The sequence below is a fragment of the Sus scrofa genome, chromosome 7 (assembly GCF_000003025.6).
Source record: "Sus scrofa isolate TJ Tabasco breed Duroc chromosome 7, Sscrofa11.1, whole genome shotgun sequence".
In the NCBI taxonomy this organism is placed as follows: Eukaryota; Metazoa; Chordata; class Mammalia; order Artiodactyla; family Suidae; genus Sus; species Sus scrofa.
The window spans coordinates 78,487,253-78,505,943 of NC_010449.5; the positions used below are offsets into that span (position 1 = coordinate 78,487,253).

At 44.9% G+C, this 18,691-nt stretch overlaps 1 protein-coding gene across 1 annotated transcript in view; it reads left to right on the top strand.

The window, feature by feature from the left end:
• The window catches only part of TEP1 (telomerase associated protein 1), a 41,938-nt gene continuing 24,242 nt past the window's right edge, over positions 996–18,691 (top strand). Inside the window, 12 exon segments of the mRNA XM_005656313.3 lie at positions 996–1,102; positions 3,777–4,457; positions 5,540–5,719; positions 6,217–6,351; positions 7,096–7,257; positions 7,657–7,818; positions 8,135–8,209; positions 10,338–10,462; positions 10,656–10,813; positions 13,891–14,000; positions 14,439–14,529; positions 15,013–15,199. Coding sequence (XP_005656370.2) covers positions 3,801–4,457; positions 5,540–5,719; positions 6,217–6,351; positions 7,096–7,257; positions 7,657–7,818; positions 8,135–8,209; positions 10,338–10,462; positions 10,656–10,813; positions 13,891–14,000; positions 14,439–14,529; positions 15,013–15,199 — 2,042 coding nt within the window. The 5' untranslated portion in view covers positions 996–1,102; positions 3,777–3,800.

The following is an 18,691-nucleotide window of genomic DNA, read 5'->3' on the forward strand; positions in this document are numbered from 1 at the left end:
CACTCACCCATCCTCACCCACCCTTAGGAAAGGATGTTTTCCAGAAGACAGATAATCTATTTTCCAGGAGGTAAGCCCGTTTTTCTTGCTACTCTGTTTAGCCCTGCTCTTTTTTTTCTGTTTGTCTTTTCTAGGCCCACAACAGCAGCATATGCAGGTTCCCAGGCCAGGGGTCTAATTGGAGCTGTAGCTGCCGGCCTGCACCACAGCAACGCGGGATCCAAGCCGCATCTGCAACCCACACCACAGCACACCACAGTTCACAGCAACGCCCGATCCTTAACCTGCTGAACAATGCCAGGGATCGAACCCGAAACCTTATGGTTACTAGTCGGATTCGTTAACCACTGAGCCACGACGGGAACTCCGGCCCTATTCTTTATAGAAAAGTACTAACATTACCAGTCTATAAGTCACTTGTCTCTTTGCTGAGCCTAGTCCCACTTTCTGGGAAACATCCGCACTAACCATTCAGGATGGCTCAAAAAAATTCTCTGTAATCCAGGAATCTCTCCTAAAGGGGCATAGGCATGCTCTTGGTTCACTCTGCCTTAATTATTTGATATTTACACCCGGTTATAGGTTATTGCTTTAATCTCCCTTTACTTCTGTTTTCACCAAGTAATTTTTGCATGAAGTTAGTGTCCCACTATATTTGATACCAGGACAAAAAAGGTGTCAAGGTCGGTAGCGAAAATGCCAAAACCTTTTCAAGAAACGGTGTTGAAAGATAAAACAAAAGAGAGAAAACTTAGCAAAAGAGGGGAATATGGTAGAGGAGGAAGCCTGAGGGATAGGAGAAAAGAGGACTAGGAAGCGGTGGAAGAAGGTGCAGGGAGGGAATGGAAGTAAACTCAGTTCTCAGAAAAAGCTGCAAAGTCCTCTTCTGCACTCGCCCAGCCAGCGGCGCCGCTCTCCTTCCGGGCGCTCCGGACCCGGCCCCCGCCCAGCGTCTCCGGCGGCGCGCAGTCTCCTCCCCCGCTCCCCGCCCCCCCCACCCCCCGTCTCCCTTCTTTCCACCCGCGGAACCAGGAACCGGGTTCTTCTTCCTGCCCCCGGGACCGGAGCTTCCTCGCGTGACAGCCAGCTGCTCCAGGCTTGGGTGACTCCGGGGAGGGGCGAGCACCGGCAGCAGTTGCCCCTAGCCTCGGGTCCACGTGTGGCCTCGGCACCCGGGCCGGTGGGAAGGGCCTAGCGCGGCTAGGTAGTTACCTCCCGGGCTTTGGCCGGATGGGCGCCGGGCGGGGTCCTCTGTCTGGCTGCTCCTAATGCTCCCGGAGCGGGAGTGGTGTGTGAAGGGAAAGTGGGAAGGGCAGTTGAGAGAGCGAGCGTAGGAGGATGAGGGAAAGGGAGGGCCCAGGGCTAGAAGAACACTGGGAGAGGAAGGTGGGGACTAAGTGAGAAGGGGGTCACTTTTCCTTGCTCCAGGTGCTTCTGGGAAGGAGAGAGTAGCTGCCACAAACAGACCGTGGTACGAGCACGGTTTGTTAATAACGGAAACCGGGCTGTGCTTGAGCCAGGTAGACTGTCAGCCAACTTAAAAGTATGGTTGATACTAATGTGTTAACACGGCAAGGTCTTCAAGACATACTAAGTGAAGAAAAGTGTCTATAAAGTATGAACCTCTTTGTACAAAGCAAAAAAAAAAGGGGGGGGGAGGATATGGGGAAAGCAGACATATAAACCTATGCATATAATTGTATATATGCATAGAAAGTGTCTGAAACTCTTCATATAAAACTTAGCATGTGGGAGTTCCCTGATGGCCTAGTGGTTAAAGATTTTGCGTTGTCACTGGTATGGCTCATGTTCTATCCCTGGCCTGGGAATTTCCAAGGGTGTGACCAAAAAAAAAAAAAAAAAAAAAAATAGTAGTGGTTATTCCTGGAGAATGGAGCTAGAAACTAGAGATGAGGATTTTTACTTTTCATTTGTAGATATTTTTGCTCTCATTTGTAGGTGAGCTGAATCTCCCTTCACAAACACCAGGGTGCAAAAAACCCCCCAAAATCTAACTTTATATTTCTATTAAGTTAATTTTTGTTGTGAGACTTCTTTTTTAAATCTTGAGCCAATTCTGAGATTTCCTGCTCTGACACCGGGGTCTTACATAGTGCAAAGATATGAGGGAAATGTACAGGACACACAGGCCATTACTTTTGATTCATTTTGCCTGCACTAATATCCATTGGCCATTCTGGCTTTGGATTGTCAGTCCATTCAAGTCTTCTTGGAAGTATTCTATGTTCCTGTCCATAAGCTTTTGCATATAAGGGATTAAGTGATTTACTTAACAACATAATTATTCCTAAAATATTTAAATGTAAATAGGAGATAAGCATTTGTCCAAATAAGAGAGTATATACATTCCTAATGATATGAATTCAAGTACTCTCTCAGGCAGAGGTTCAATTTGCAGTTACTGGAGATACTAGGAGATCCATGGGTGGAATCCCTGAAAACTGAATGCAAAATAGTACATACTCATGTTTTTCTGTGAAAAGCTCCAACTCCGTAGCTTTTAGCAGAATCTCAAAAGCTTTTGAGTCACACTGAGCAGTATTTTAGCAACAGTGGTGAACAAGGCTAAAGGGTCTCTGTCCTCAGGAACTTATTGTCTGGTGGGGTGAAAGACAAATGAACAGGCGGTTACAATAGAGGGGATGTGCTCTGTGATAGAGGAGGCACAGTGGTTGTGAGAATATAGAAGGACCACCATACCAGACAAGGGGTGGCTGTCAGCTGAGGCTTCTTGGAGGAAATGACTTAAATTGAGGCCTTCAGAGTGATAGGAAAGTAGAATTTGGGTTAGCAAAGAAGGAGTTGGGGAAGGGTGGTGTGGTCTTAGTAGAAGAAAGAGCGTTCTAGCCATCTGCCTCTGCAGAGATCTAAAGTCAAGAGATGCTTTGGCAATTCATAAGCTAAAAAGAGTTTGTATGGTTTAAGCTTAAAGTTAGATGAGAGTTGGGGTTCCTGTCGTGGCCCAGGGGTTAACGAATCTGACTAGGAACCATGAGGTTGCGGGTCTGATCCCTGACCTCGCTCAGTGGGTTAAGTATCCGGCGTTGCTGTGAGCTGTGATGTAGGTTGCAGACGCGGCTTGGGTCTGGTGTTGCTGTGGCTCTGGCATAGGCTGGGGGCTACAGCTTCGATTCAGCCCCTAGCCTGGGAACCTCCATATGCCGCTGGTGCGGCCCTAGAAAAGACCAAAAAAAAAAAAAAAAGTTAGATGAGAGTAGCAGTAAGGGATGAGGCTGGGAGATCAGAAGCCAGGTTGTGTGAGTGATACATACAGATGTAAACAAGACAAAAGAGCCCTGACCTTCAGGTAGTTTTAATAAGGAGAAACAGGAGTTCCTGTTGTGGCACAGTGGTTAACGAATCCGACTAGGAACCATGAGGTTGCGGGTTTGATCCCTGCCTTTGCTCAGTGAGTTAACGATCCGGTTGCCGTGAGCTGTGGTGTAGGTCGCAGACTCAGCTCGGATCCTGAATTTCTGTGGCTCTGGCCTAGGCCGGTGGCTATAACCGATTCGACCCCTAGCCTGGGAACCTCCTTATGCCACTGGTGCAGTCCTAAAAAGATGAAAGACCAAAAAACAAACAAACAAACAAAAATACATCCTTAGTTTGGACCCAGTCCTCCAAAAATAAATATTGGTTGTTCTCTGCCTGAAGCTCACTGGCATTATCAGGAGGACTATGGGAAAGGTTTAGTCCCAGTACACAGGCACTCCCAACACAGCCAGCTGCTTATCACCTGTCTTTCCTTCTAGGCATATACTGGTTGGGCTCCAGCCATGGAGAAAATCCATGGACATGTGTCTGCCCACCTGAACATTCTCTCCTTGGAGAACCGGTGCCTGGCCACACTTCCTGACCTGAAGACCTTGCAGAAACGACATGGGCATGTGTCTGCCCACTCAGACATCCTCTCTTTGGAGAACCAGTGCCTGGCCACATTTTCTGACCTGAAAATCTTAGAGGATCCACGTGGGCCTGGGTGTGCCCACTCAGACATCCTCTCCTTGGAGAACCGGTGCCTGGCCACACTTCCTGACCTGAAGACCTTGGAGAAACCACACGGGCCTGTGTCTCCCCACCTGGACATCCTCTCTTTGGAGAACCATTGCCTGGCCACACTTCCTGACCTGAAGACTTTAGAGGAACCACATGGTCATGGGTCTGTCCACCGAGACATCCTCTCCTTGGAAAACCGGTGCTTGGCCACACTCCCCATATTAAAGAGCACTGTGTCTCCTAGCCCCTTGCTCCATAATCTCCAGCTGTCTCGTCTGGTACAAGCTGATCTGTGCAGCCTGAATGCCAGCAACCACTTGGTCTCTGAGCCTCCAGCCTCAAGGGCTCAGTGCCTCTCTGAAGGATTAAGCCTTCTGACCTGCCCCAGGGTCTTGAAAACCATCTCTGCCACAGAGACAGCTCAGGAAGCAGCTTTGGTAATAGCTCCAGGCACTTGTGTTCACTCCAGCCGTATCTGTTAGGTGCTGTGGTCACTAGCTTTCAGTGTCACAGTGTCTCTGTGTGCTGCTCTGCATCTGTGTACCTTCTCTCCTCAGAACCTCTTCCTGAGGTGTCCTTTACCCAAGGGCTATCTTCATAAGCAGCATTACCCTTATTGAATATCTAGTTCAATATTCTGGACAATACAGCAAAAACAGGTTTTGTCCTTAGAAAACCTCTGGTCAGGGGCGGGGTAATCGGGGGATGCATGATATTGCAGTAGCAGAGTCAATCAAGTGCTTTTGAGATCTTATAGGACATGAGACACTTTACTGTATTCTGGACCACTTCTCTGAGTGTGCATGTGCAAACACACATTCACTTTTACACATCTAAGTATGTTTGGTGTACAGGTCAGGATCAGTAGACAAGCACACAATCTTTCTGTGTAGATTGGGTATTTGGACTGAGGGGAAGGTGAATCTGAGCCCTTTACCATCTGCTAGTTGCAAACCATTCAACCTTGGGCAAAACTCTTAAGCTTGTGAAGTTTTAATTTCTTTACCTTCAAGATGATGTCAGCGAAAATCTACCTCACAGGGTCATTGTCAGGGTTTTAGCTACTGTGATCTTACATTTATTTAGGGCTTTGCGATTTGCAGAGTCATACGTGAGTGATCCCATTTAGTCTTCTAACAGCCCCATCAGGTAGGTGGCCGGGAATGAGGAAGCCGAGGCTAAGGGTAAGCTCATGGTTGTTGGGAGATGGGCCCTTTTTCTTCTGACTCCAGAATACCTTAATAGCCTCATAGGTGTGTCTCGAGGGGCCCAGGCTCCTAGGCTGTGACATCAATGAGGAGGATCATGAAGCATCTGAGCAAAGGTTCAGGTTATGGGTTTGGGAAAGGGGATATAGATCTGTCCCAGACAGGACAGATCCATGCTGGGCTGTGAAGGGAGAGGGGTTCAGGTGCTGGAAGATAGATGTGGACTCTTCCTAGCCCTGGGAGCTGCTTTCAGCTCCCTCTCTGAGGGGCTGTGGGTGCAAGCTGGGATTAAGTACTGCTGCTCTCTCCAGGGTCGCTGGTCTTCAGGAGAGAAAAAGTCGGATGAGAAGGAATGGGCAGAGGCTGAAATGCCTTTTTATAGTCTAAGCCTGGGAGAGAAGGAGGAGGTGGAGGAGCTGGCTCTGAAGCTCACTCATGGGGACTCTGAATCTCATCCCGAGCCTACTGACCAGGCCCTTCAGGAAAAGAAGGTAAAAGTTCCAGAGCTGGGGAAGGTTAATGGTGGTGGGAGGAGTAGTCACCAGAGGCTGAACCAGATCTCCACCGACAGAAGGGGAAGAAACTTTTATTTTCTCACTTCCTAGTCTCTCCTGCCCTTTTTTTTTTTTTTTTTTTTTTGACTTTTTAGTGCCGCACTTGCAGCATATTGAAGTTCCCAGGCTAGGGGTCTAATATGAGCTACCAGCTGCCAGCCTACCCCACAGCCACAGCAATGCCAGATCCTTAACCCACTGAGCGAGGCCAGGAATCAAACCTGCAACCTCATGGTTCCTAGTTGGATTTGTTTCTGCTGCGCCATGAAGGGAACTCCCCTCTCCCCTTTTCTAACCTCTCAGCTGAACAAACATCTTCCTGAATCTGGGTTCATTCTCTTTGTCTTTGACTTTGTAAGTTGCCCTGAGTGGATGCTGAAGTTGGTCCTTATTACCTCTCTGCTCTGTTCTTCCCTTTCTTTCCCGATTCCCAGATGGTTCTGATCAGCTATCTTTGTTCTACCCTGGCGTCAAATGTAAACATGAAAAATGAGGCTTACTCTATCCAGACTTTCCTCCTTGAGGTCTGTAGTGAGCTTGCCCCCTTGGAGCCTGAATTTATCCTCAAGGTATTGTGATGTGAAGGAGGGGATCAGGGTGGGACGCTCAGAGGGAGGGAATTTAGTTAGGCTGTGTGAGCGGGATAGTGACCAGCTTTATACTGGAATGGAAGGAGCTTTACTTAGATCGTAGGGTCTCTGGGTGAGTCTGAGGCCCAGTCTCTGGGGTTCTCTCAGGACTAGGGGAAGATAGGATTGAGAAAGAGTATACTGGGATTTGTTTATTTAGTAATTACTCAGGCTGAGTACACAATGCTAGGCCTGAGGGGTTATACCAACAGATATAATGAAACTTGTATCTGGCTCTTAAGGAGTGTATGGTATTGTTAGGGAAGCAAAAACAATCCCAAATATTATATACATGTAAATGGAGTAGTAGATAGTGAATAAAGTTTCAGAAGTAGAGAAGAAGGGCAAAGTGTTTCCTCAGAGGTTTTGGAAGATGGCAGCATAAAGCAACAATTTGAACCCTGGGTAAGTTTTTGATAGACGTTGATGGTGGGAGGTCTTCCGAAGAGGGAAAGGGCCTGGTTAAACTGGGAGACAATAAGCAGACTTAGGGGAAGACTGGTGAATAAGGGTTAGGTTATGGAGCATGTAGAATGCTGGGCCAAGAGGCTTGGACTTTATATTTTATAGACTATCTGGAGGGCTCAGGAAAAGGTTTATGCAGGCAGATTAGATAAGCAAGTTAGTTTAGAGCATGATGCTGTGAAGTGGCTGAGATGCCAGCCCACCCACCCTGTGCCCTAGGCATCTCTGTACGCCAGGCAGCAGCTGAATGTCCGGGATGTAGCCAACAACGTCTTGGCTATTGCTGCCTTCTTGCCAGTCTGCCGCCCCCACCTGCGACGATATTTCTGTGCCATCGTCCAGCTGCCTTCTGATTGGATCCAGGTAGCTGAGTTCTACCAGGTATGGTACTCAGTTCCCTGGGCTTTGACCCTCCTTTGGTTCCCTCTCCTTTGCTCGCTATATCCCTGGAGAAAATTCTCAGGTATTTTGGCATCCACTTGGCCATCCTCAACCCTGGTACCCAGACCAGATAGCTTCTCCCTCTACCAGGCTGGGACATCCAACAGGGAGAATACTATTGAGAAGGGCTGGACAGAGTTTGAGAAGAATTGGTGTTCTGGATCTCGTGTTTATAATGAAGAGCATGAGAATTTGAGAGGTCTGCCAACAGGCCCAGGACCACAGAAACTGTCATTGTAGAGCTGGTGCTGGGGCCACACTCCCGATTCTGTGCTCTCTCTTAACTCTAGGAATGGTCTAGAGGGTCTCATTCCTGATGGTTTCTCCTCTTCCTGACAGAGCCTGGCCAGAGGAGAGGAGGACAAGCTGGTGCCCTTGCCTGCCTGCCTACGTGCTGCGATGACAGACAAATTTGCCCAGTTTGACGAGTACCAACTGGCCAAGTACAACCCTCGGAAGCACCGGGCCAAGAGGCGCCCCCGCCGGCCACCCCGCCCTCCAGTCAGTCCCTGTCTCATCCCTGGTCATTCACAGCCTAGGCCTCTTTCCCTGGGAAAGTAGGGGGAGGAGGGAACACACTGACACCCCTCCGCCAGGATCCCACATTAAGCACCTGACATGTTTCTGCCACCAGGCAAAGAAGGAGTCAGAGATAGGCAGAGGAGCTGGGTAGAGCTCAGGGGGCAGAGGGCAGGGCCTGCTTCTTCCCAGTCGGCTTCCTATTTGGTAGCAATGGGCTTTTAGGGCTGTTGGAATGGGTCTCTCTAGGGACAGTCTCCACTTCTCTTTTTTAAAATGGCTTCTCCTGTCCCAACAGAAGGAGCATACATTTTCTAAGACAAAGCAATTTTTGCCAAAGTTCATTCGGCCTCTTCAAGGTGAACAAATGATGGTGAGTCCTTGTTCTGGGGTTTTGAATGTACATGTACAGTCTTTTCTCAACTAATATTTAGAAATGGAATTTCACTTGGCTTAGAAGTACTAATAGTGAGTGTAGCAGGCACATACCACTGTCCTACCTAGGGAATTCTCAACTGTGATTATGGGGGCACTGGGAAAGCCTTTTTTTTTTGTCTTTTTATGTCTGCACCTACAGCATATGGAAGTTCCCAGGCTAGGGGTCTAATCAGAGCTGTAGCTGCTGGCCTACACAGCCACAGCCACGCCAGATCTGAGCCATGTCTGTAACCTACACCACAGCTCATGGCAACACCAGATCCTTAACCCACTGAGCGAGGCCAGGGATCGAACCAGCATCCCCATGGACACTAATCAGGTTTTTAACCTGCTGGGCCACAACAGGAATTCTGGAAAGGCTCCTTTTATTTCCATTTTTGCTCTCCTTTGGTATCCTACTTGAGTGACAAGAGGTACATCCAGCTGGATAAGTGATTAAAACATTATGAAATATCTCCCTTCCGTAGGAAGTTTTAAAAACAAACCAAACACAAAATCTTTTTTCGCTTAATTAGCAAATAAGTCACTGCACTTAGTGGTTAAGAGCATAGAACCTGATCAGACCACGTGGATTTGAATCCCACCACCACCACCACTTGCTGGCTACATGACCTTGGCCAGCATGATGCACCTTTTTTTGCCTCATTTTCCTTACATATAAAATGGGGGGAGTTCCTGTGGTGGCACAGTGGTTAACGAATCTGACTAGGAACCATGAGGTTGCGGGTTCGATCCCTGCCCTTGCTCAGTGGGTTAAAGATCCGGTGTTGCTGTGAGCTGTGGTGTAGGTTGCAGATGCGGCTCGGATCCTGCGTTGCTGTGGCTCTGGCGTAGGCTGGTGGCTACGGCTCTGATTAGACCCCTAGCCTGGGAACCTCCATATGCCGCGGGAGTGGCCCAAGAAATGGCAAAAAGACAAAAATAAATAAATAAATAAATAAATAAAAAATAAAAAAAATAAAATGGGGATTGGAGTTCTTTGGTAGTGTAATAGGTCAAGGATCCAGCATTATCACTGCAGCAGCTTGGGTTACTGCTGCGGCGCATGTTCAGTCCCTTGCCCAGGAACTTCCAGATGCCATGGACACAACCAAAAATAAAAATAAATAAAATGAGGATGATAGCAGTACCTACTTCATTGGGTTTTTGTGAGGATTAAATAAATCAGGGACTGTGTTTAAGGTCTTTCTAACAGTTCCTGGCACTGAATAAGTGATGACGTCACCACCATCATCATTAAAATAGGAAAATATTTATTAATATTATAAGAAAACGTATCCTTATTTGGTCCACCGATATTTTCATCCTATTACTACACCCTAAACTTAGCTCCTCTCTTATAGAAAATTCTTTTTTTTTTTTTTTTTTTTTTTGTCATTTCTTGGGCTGCTTCCGCGGCATGTGGAAGCTCCCAGGCTAGGGGTCTAATCGGAGCTATAGGCGCCAGCCTACACCAGAGCCACGGCAACACCAGATCTGAGCCGCAGCTGCGGCCTACACCACAGGTCATGGCAACACCAGATCCTTAACCCACTGAGCAAGGCCAGGGATTGAACCCGCAACCTCATGGTTCCTAGTCGGATTCGTTAACCACTGCGCCACGACGGGAACTCCCCTCTTATAGAAAATTCTGAAAGCCAGCATCTTTCTGTTTCTTAAAACACCTCACAGCCTGCATTGTGCTGATGCTTCCATTTCCCTGTTCCATGTCTGACTGATTTAAATAAGAGCTGCTCTTCCCTCTCCCTCCCTCCAAGAACAAGATGTTCTCTCTTTATTCTATCCTCATGTTTTTCTCAAGCCAGTCATCCCACATTAACCACTGATAGTTCAACCTTGTGTAAATGAAACGTGGTGACCCCATAGACCTATTCTGTTATGCTCGCCGTAGGAGCTGTTGTTGCTGGAGATTTTTTACCCCCTATTCTTATTCTCTACCGAGATCTACTCTGGGGAAAGAAAGTACCTCATAGGAATAGGATAGTCTTGGTTTTTGTTTTCTGAAAAAAGTGACCACAGTGTTAGATTGAATGACTCTGGGGGACTTGGGGATATTTCCACAGTTTGAGGCGACCTACAATCCAGTATCAAAGAAAGAGAGTGAGCCAAGATTCACCCTGAAAAAGTTGGTACAGCGACTGCACATCAGGGAGCCTGCCCAGCATGTCCAAGCCCTGCTGGGCTGCAGGTGAGCAGATGTACCCTGAACACACGCTCCATCTTGGTAACCCCCGACTCTTCAACAGCCCTGGGCCCCAGCAACATTAGTTTGGGCAGACTGGCCTTAAACACAACTGACTAGTTTTGGATGACTCACCTTTTCATTTCTGAGTTAGTTTTGGCTGGCTTTGAAATAATAAGTTTTTCCTCCTCTGTTCCAGATATCCCTCCAACCTACAGGCCTTTTCTCGAAGTCGCCTCCCGGGCCCTTGGGATTCCAGCAGAGCTGGGAAACGGATGAAGCTTGCCCGGCCTGAGACCTGGGAGCGGGAGCTGAGCTTGCGGGGAAACAAAGCTTCTGTCTGGGAGGAACTCATTGGTAGGGTAACCTTGACCATCACACTCCCTCCCTCCCTTCCTCATTCGTGCCTCTGCATTTTGCACCCTAGATTTCCATGGCATGACGCTATTATTCTTTTGCTTGGTGGTTCCATCCCTGAAAATGATTGGGTTTGTAAGGTCTGCCATTGACCCACTGAAGTGGACAGTGGGCCTGCTTTGAGTAGCACTGGCATTATAGGTAACTGGTCATAATTCCAGATGTAGTTAGGGGATATACAAACCTTTATCAACACATGACAAAAGTGGTACTTTCTCTCTGATTTCACTTGTGTCAGTATCTGTGTAACTTATCCAAACAAGGTAGGACTGTCCATGGCATATTGGAATCTCTACCAAAACCCATTTTTAGGGCATGGATGTTTTAGGTAATTTGCACATTGTGATAATGAATTCAAATGGGGAAGACCAAGTTACTTACAATTTTCTCTTTCTGTTTTTTTCTTTTTTATTTTTTTGCAGGGGGAGGATAGCTAGTTTATTTTTAATGATAGAAGGTTCTATTCCATTTTTTCTTTTACTTTCTCTTTCATCTTTGAACATTTAAAGTCAGCTTCTTTCTGTTGAAAAATATCTGACTTTTGACTGCTTGAGTTTTTTTGGTTTTTTTTTTTTTTGTCTTTTTGCCATTTTCTAGGACTGCACCCATGGCATATGGAGGTTCCCAGGCTAGGAGTCTAATTGGAGCTATAGCCGCTAGCCTACGCCAGAGACCCAGCAATGCAGGATCTGAGCTGCGTCTGTGACCCACACCACAGCTAATGGCAACGCCGGATCCTTAACCCACTGAGCAAGGCCAGGGATCAAACCCACAACCTCATGGTTCCTAGTCGGATTCATTAACCACTGAGCCATGACAGGAACTCCCATTGACTGCTTGAGTTTAAAAAATTTTTTTTATTATAGTTGATTTACAATGTTCTATCAATTTCTTTTGTACAGCAAAGTGACCCAGTTATACATATATATAACTACAAGTCAGATATTTTTCAACAGAAAGAAGCTGACTTTAAATGTTCAAAGATGAAAGAGGAAGTAAAAGAAAAAATGGAATAGAACCTTCTATCATGTGTAAGATAAAATGTAATCAGATATACAGATCCCTCTTTGTAAACCACAGGCTCATTAGTAACTCATTAATACATTTTTTTGGAATGAAATCATTGAATTTTCTCAATCTATAGGTTAAATCTTCATTTTATTTTCTAGTATCCTAAATATGATATTAAATTTAATTTCTTATCAAAATGATCTAGACAACCTTCATCCCTATCAACATTAGAGCAAAACTTATGAGTTGACAAAGGGTGCAATAGTGCATGAGTTGTAACATATAATTTATGCTGTGTACACCACCTAATTGTTCTACACAGACTATAAATCAGAATTATGACTAGGAGTTCCTCTCGTGGCTCAGTGGTTAATGAACCTGACTAGTATCCATGAGAACGCGGGTTCGATCCCTGGCCTTGCTCAGTGGGTTAAGGATCTGGTGTTGCTGTGGCTATGGCATAGGCCAGCAGCTGCAGCTCCAATTATACTGCTAGCATGGGAACCTCCATATGACAAGACAAAAAAAAAAAGAAGAATTATGACTGAAGAGCCCCAGACTTCCAGAAGGCTGAAAGCTTCTAGCTATAATTCAGATGGGATTTATATCACCTTAAAAAAGATGCCACCGCTTTCCTAATTCTACTGATGGTGCTGGCTAGTGCCTGGGATGTGGGGGGAGGGAGGGCAGGCAAGTTGGCGTGGTCTTTAATGTGGTCTGAATGCATCTCTAGATGGTACTTCCTATTTATGTTTACCTTTGTCTAAAAGAAAGAATGTTTCCAATATTTACTGTACAGATTGAACCCCTATAGTCACTTAGTGCCTGTTATGTGGCTGTATGTCATGTATGATAGTTGAGGTTATTGAGGACGAGTAGGAGTTCTACAATACAAAGACATTGAAGGTGCCCCTCACCCTTTTTTGGTTTCTGCATAATGTGACTTATTGCAGCTTACCTTTGAATTGTAAATGGATTTTGAATTATTATTCAGTATTAACCAAATTAACCCTCTAAAATTGACCTAAACCTTCATTATAAAGAAACTGTGATTGAAGGTGATACTAATCTCAAGAGACAAGTGAACAATGAGAAAGTGACAGAAGTAAAATTCTGCTTCAGGATAAATCTTTTTCATCTATCTTCAAATAAAGAATAATTTAAAATAATTTAACCATCTCTTATTAGACATTGGCCAAAAAACTTAAGAATTATCAAGAAGACTCTTTGTAGTATGGATTTACACTCAACTGTTAATGGTGAATTTATAATTTAAGTGTGTATTGTACCTTGATATATGAATGATTGTACTACATGTATATAATTTATAAATATCATTATACTAGGAAATTTCTCTTTCAGCCATCTAAAAAGTTTGGAAATCATTATGCTAGATTATAGAGAATGTAGTTTGCCAGTTGAGTCCAGTCTCAGGGCTAGAGCCAACAGACAAAAGTGATAACCTAAGTAGTTTATTGAAATATCCAAACCCTGGGAATTCCTGGTTATGGCACAGCAGAGATGAATTTGACTGGTATCATGAGGATGTGGGTTTGATCCCTGGCCTCGCTTAGTGGGTCAGAGATCCATCATTGCTGTGAGCTGCAGTGTATGTCACAGACACAGCTCAGATCCTGCATTGCTGTGGCTGTGGCTGTGGTGTAGGCCAGCAGCTACAGCTCTGATTTGACCCCTAGCTTGGGAACTTCCATATGCCACGAGTGCAGCCCTAAAAAAAAACAGCAAAAAAAAAAAAAAAAAAAAAAAAAAGAGAAATAAATAGCTAAATCCTGTTTATGGGTTGTATAGATTTTACTCCAAACTCAGGCAACCCCATTTTTATCTTTCCAGACCTTTAAAGCATGTTGTGTAGGATAGATCATATGTTAGCACCTCATTTCCTCCAACCTGAAGATTCAGCATGGCCTCTGAGCTTCTTGCTCTGGTCTCTGACCTCTCTCACTCAAACTTTGTTTGCTTTTCTCACCTATGGCCGACCTTCACAGACAGGGGGAAGCTTCCCTTCATGGCCATGCTTCGGAATCTGTGCAATCTGCTGCGGGTTGGAATCAGCGACTTCCACCACGAGCTTGTGCTCCAGAGACTCCAGGAGGCTGTACGTGTGAGGGGCAGGGCGGTAGGCTTCTCCTGGTGGCTGAGGAAGGTCGTAGCCACCAGGCTATTTCCATGTGGTCTGTAAGCAGGTATGGAGATACAGATGGGTTGGGGGACACAGATCTGGGGGTTCATCATCCCTTTGAGAGGTTGGAGTAGGAGAACTTTCGTTTTTGTTTTCTGAGATGATTCTGTGATGTAACTAACTTCAGAGAACCTGATATAAAAGAAACAGAACATTCTGTTCCTCTCCTTTCTTTACCTCTTTTCATATTCTCATGTGACGTCTTTCTATATATTTCTCCACCTTTCTCTAATATCCATTTTGCTCTTCTTCACCTTCCCGCAGATCTAATAGAGTGCTTATCTCATCTTCCTGGTCCCTGAAACCCCAGATACCTCCCTGGTCCTCTACTCATGAGCCTCCCTTGCTTTCCAGAGGTCAGTGATCCATAGTCGACAGTTTCCATTCAGATTCCTTAATGCTCATGATTCCATCAATGACCTTGAGGCTCAACTTGAAAAGAAAGGTATTATCTCTCTTTTTCCAACTCTTGTTTGTCTCTCTTATCTGAGAATAGATGAGATTGGAGTCCCTGTCATGGCTCAGTGGTAACAAACCCAACTAGTATCCATTAGGACTCGGGTTTGATCCCTGGCCTCACTCAGTGGGATAAGGACCTGGCGTTGCTGTGAGCTAAGGTGTAGGTCACAGACACGGTTTGGGTCTGGTGTTGCTGTGGCTGTGGTGTAGGCTGGCAGCTGCAGCTCCAATTTGACCCCTAGCCTGGGAACTTCCATATGCTGTGGGTATGGCCCTGAAAAAAAAAGAAAAGAAAAGAAAAGACAGCAGCACTGGGATTTTTCAGCCTTTCGCTTTCCAGTCTCAGGGTGTGGGGTGGGCAGAGGTCAGACACTGGCCAACTCCAAGGGTCAGGACTCAGGACAGCTATGGGAGGACACGATGCGGGAATAGAATCTCCTGATTCAGATACTTACCTGTTGCCACACAGCATTGCCATTTCCTTCCAATACGAAACTGCTACAGCGGATAATGATTAAAAACACAAGATATGGTAAGAGGTTTGCCAGTTACTGGCAGTCTTGCAAACCAAGTCGTCGGGAACTTCGGGCAGCAATGATGATCCCTCTGATATATGAGCAGCTCAAGCGGACGAAGCTGAAAATACACAAGGCCAGGTGTGTGCGCGAGTGTGTGCTATCTGGGAGTAATGGGTGGGCAGGAGGCACCCTGAAAGGGCTGGGGAACCATCTGGAAACCCCAGCTTTTATTCTCCAAAGACATGCTTGTTGGTCATCCAAGTTGCTGAGACTCCCCTGGTTCCAGTCGTCTCCTGCACAGCAAACCTTGTCTTTAACGTTGTCCTCTAGAGAGATCATGAGACAAAATCTATGTTTGGGCCTTCACTCTGTTATCTGTGATTTTTTTTTTTTTTTTTTTTGGTTTCCATGGATTCCATCAGCCCCTGTAGCATTTTAGTGCGTTTAGTGCGTGAGTCAGCATGTAGTCCAAGAGGAATTGGTGCATGTATAGTGCCTCTCTGCTTAGGCTCTAGTTTGCACTTTTCTTTTAATTCTCTGTGATATGTTTGCTTTTCTTTTTGTTTCTCTTTGCGTGTATTTTCTGACCCATTCACTTTCCTTTTTCTTTTGACACGTATAAAGATAGTTATCATCAAGCAGATTTAAAGGCAGGCATAAAACCTGTTCTGAAAGCTTGATAAAGTCCCAGCATTCAATGCTTCCACAGTATCTTCATTCATTTCATTCAAGACACATGCAGGGATTATCTAACCTTCTAGTAGGTCTCGTTGGCTAGGACTCACCTGAATCAGTGAATCACTGGCTGAACACAGGGTTATTAAAGAATTCAGCTGAGGGTGCAGTCCAAACAGTATGTCTTCATGACCCAGTTGTGTAGCCACTAGCCACATGTCCCTATTAAGCACTTGAAATGTGGCTAATGGAAACTGAGATGTGCTGGATTTCAAGGACAGGGTGGAGAAGGATATAAATTACCTCATTCATAATTTTTGTATTAATTACATGTCGAAATGAAAATATTTATATATATATGGCTAAATTAAATGTAATATTAATGTTTCCAGTTTCTTTTTACTTTTTTAAATGCCACTGCTAGAAAAATTTAAATTACATGTGTAATTTAAATGTAATTTCACTAGTTGTAATTTATTTCTCTTGGTTAGCACTGCTGGAGACTACTGAATTCTCTAGATTAAAAAAATGAGGGAGTTCCCATTGTGGCTTATCAGGTTACGAACCCAACTAATATCCATGAAGGTGTGTTTGGTTTTTTTTTTTTTTTAGGCCTGCACCCACACATATGGAGGTTCCCAGGCTAGGGGTCCTCCAGTTGGAGCTATAGCCTCCAGTCTATGCCACAGCCACAGCAACACGGGATCCAAGCCGATTCTGTGACCTACACCACAGCTCACAGCAATGCCAGATCCTTAACCCACTGAGTGAGGCCATGGATTGAACCCAAGTCCTCATGGATGCTAGTTGGGCTTGTTAACAGCTGAACCACAATAGGAACTCTGATGTGGGTTTGATCCCTGGGTCTGCTCAGGGGGTTCAGGATCCGGCATTGCCGTGAGCTGTGGCATAGGTCACAGTGCAGCTTGGATCTGGTACTGCTGTTTCTGTGGTGTGGGCCAGCAGCTGCAGCTCTGATTCCACTCCTAGCCTGGAAACGTCTATATGCTGTAGGTGTGGCCCTAAAAAGCCAAAAAAAAAAAGAAAGAAAAAAAAAAGGTAAAAATTTTAAACATGCATACAAATAATGAGAATAATAAAATGTACTCCCATGAAGCTATTAGCCATATTCAGTAAATATCTAGATTTCACTAGCCTTCCTTTCCTGATTTCTCTCTGCTTTTTCTTTTCTTTTTTTTCTTGTTTCTTGCTTTCTTTTTTCCTTGTTTTGTGCTGACATCATGTGGCAGTTCCCGGGCCAGGAGTCAAACTTGTGCCACAGCAGTTACCTGAGCCACTGCAGTGACAATGCTGAATCCTTAACCCACTTCAGCACAGGGAAATTCCTCATTTCTTTTCCTTTTGAAGATGTTTTTATTTTTATCTTATTTATTTACTTATTTATTTAATTTGATTTTTAGGGCTACACCTGCAGCACATAGAAGTCCCCAAGCTGGTGGTTGAATTGGAGCTACAGCTGCAGGCCTATGCCACAGCCACAACAACGCCAGATCCAAGTCTCATCTGCAACCTACACCACAGCTCGAGGTAGCACCAGATCCTTAACCCACTGAGTGGGGCCAGGAATGGAACTTGCATCCTCATGAATACTAGTCAGGTTCCTTTCCACCGAGCCACAATGGGAACCCCTTGAAGATGTTTTTAAAAACAAATGTTGAATAGTATGATACACTTTATTTCACCCCTCAGTAACTCACATGTGTCTCTTAAAACAGACATTTTCTTGTATGGTCAGAATGTCATTAATATACTTAACGAAACTGAAAATAATTGCTTGGTATTATCATTTATCTAGTCTATATTCAAATTTCCCAATTGTCTTAAAAGTATCATTTCACAGTTTTATTCAAGTCAGAATCCAAACAAGGCATACACAGATTACATTTAGTTATTAAGGCTCTTAAATCTTTTAAAATCTTTTTTTTTTTTTTTTTTTTTTGTCTTTTGTCTTTTGTTGTTGTTGTTGTTGCTATTTCTTGGGCCGCTCCCGCGGCATATGGAGGTTCCCAGGCTAGGGGTTGAATCGGAGCTGTAGCCACCAGCCTACGCCAGAGCCACAGCAACGTGGGATCCGAGCCGCATCTGCAACCTACACCACAGCTCACGGCAATGCCGGATCGTTAACCCACTGAGCAAGGGCAGGGACCGAACCCGCAACCTCATGGTTCCTAGTCGGATTCGTTAACCACTGCGCCACAACAGGAACTCCTTAAAATCTTTTTAATTGTTTTCATGCCATTACCTTTCTGTGGAAATTATGCTCAGGGGGCCTCTCAGAATGTCCCACATTCCAGATTTGTCTCTTTCTTCAGTGTCATCTAACTCGTTTTTCTATTTCATGTACCCTGGGCATTAACTCTAAAGCCTGAATAGGTTTAGATTTAACTTTTTTTTTTTCTTGCAAGAATATTTTGTAGGTGATCCTTTGTACCAGCACTGTGAGTAAGACTAACAGAATTTTCGCCCCCTGATAGGATAGAGGATCAGGAGGTTCACTACCACAAGAAGTCTAGTGGTCCTACTCATAGTGCTGGTGATTGATCAGTGCTCTTAGGTGATGATACCCTGATTTCTTCACTGTAAAGCTAATGGTTTATTAATTGATGTTCTTTGCCTGAATTAATTGTTTCATTAGCAGCTACAGAATGGGGGTTTTCTATCATTCCCCATGTTTATTAGCTGGAACTCTAAAAAAAAACTGCCCTCATGAACTAAAGCTACTTAGTAACTTTGAATACTTTAAAATAGAAATTGTCTTGGAAAAGTGGGTAGGATGTTCAATTCTTCCTCCTTTAAATTCCATTTCATCCATTTCATTTTTCAGAGTAAGAAGTTAGCATTTGTTCTTTTTTTTTTTTTTTTTTTGCCACACCTGCAGCATACAGAAGTTCCTGGGCCAGGGATGGAACTTTTATCACAGCAGCAACCTGAGCC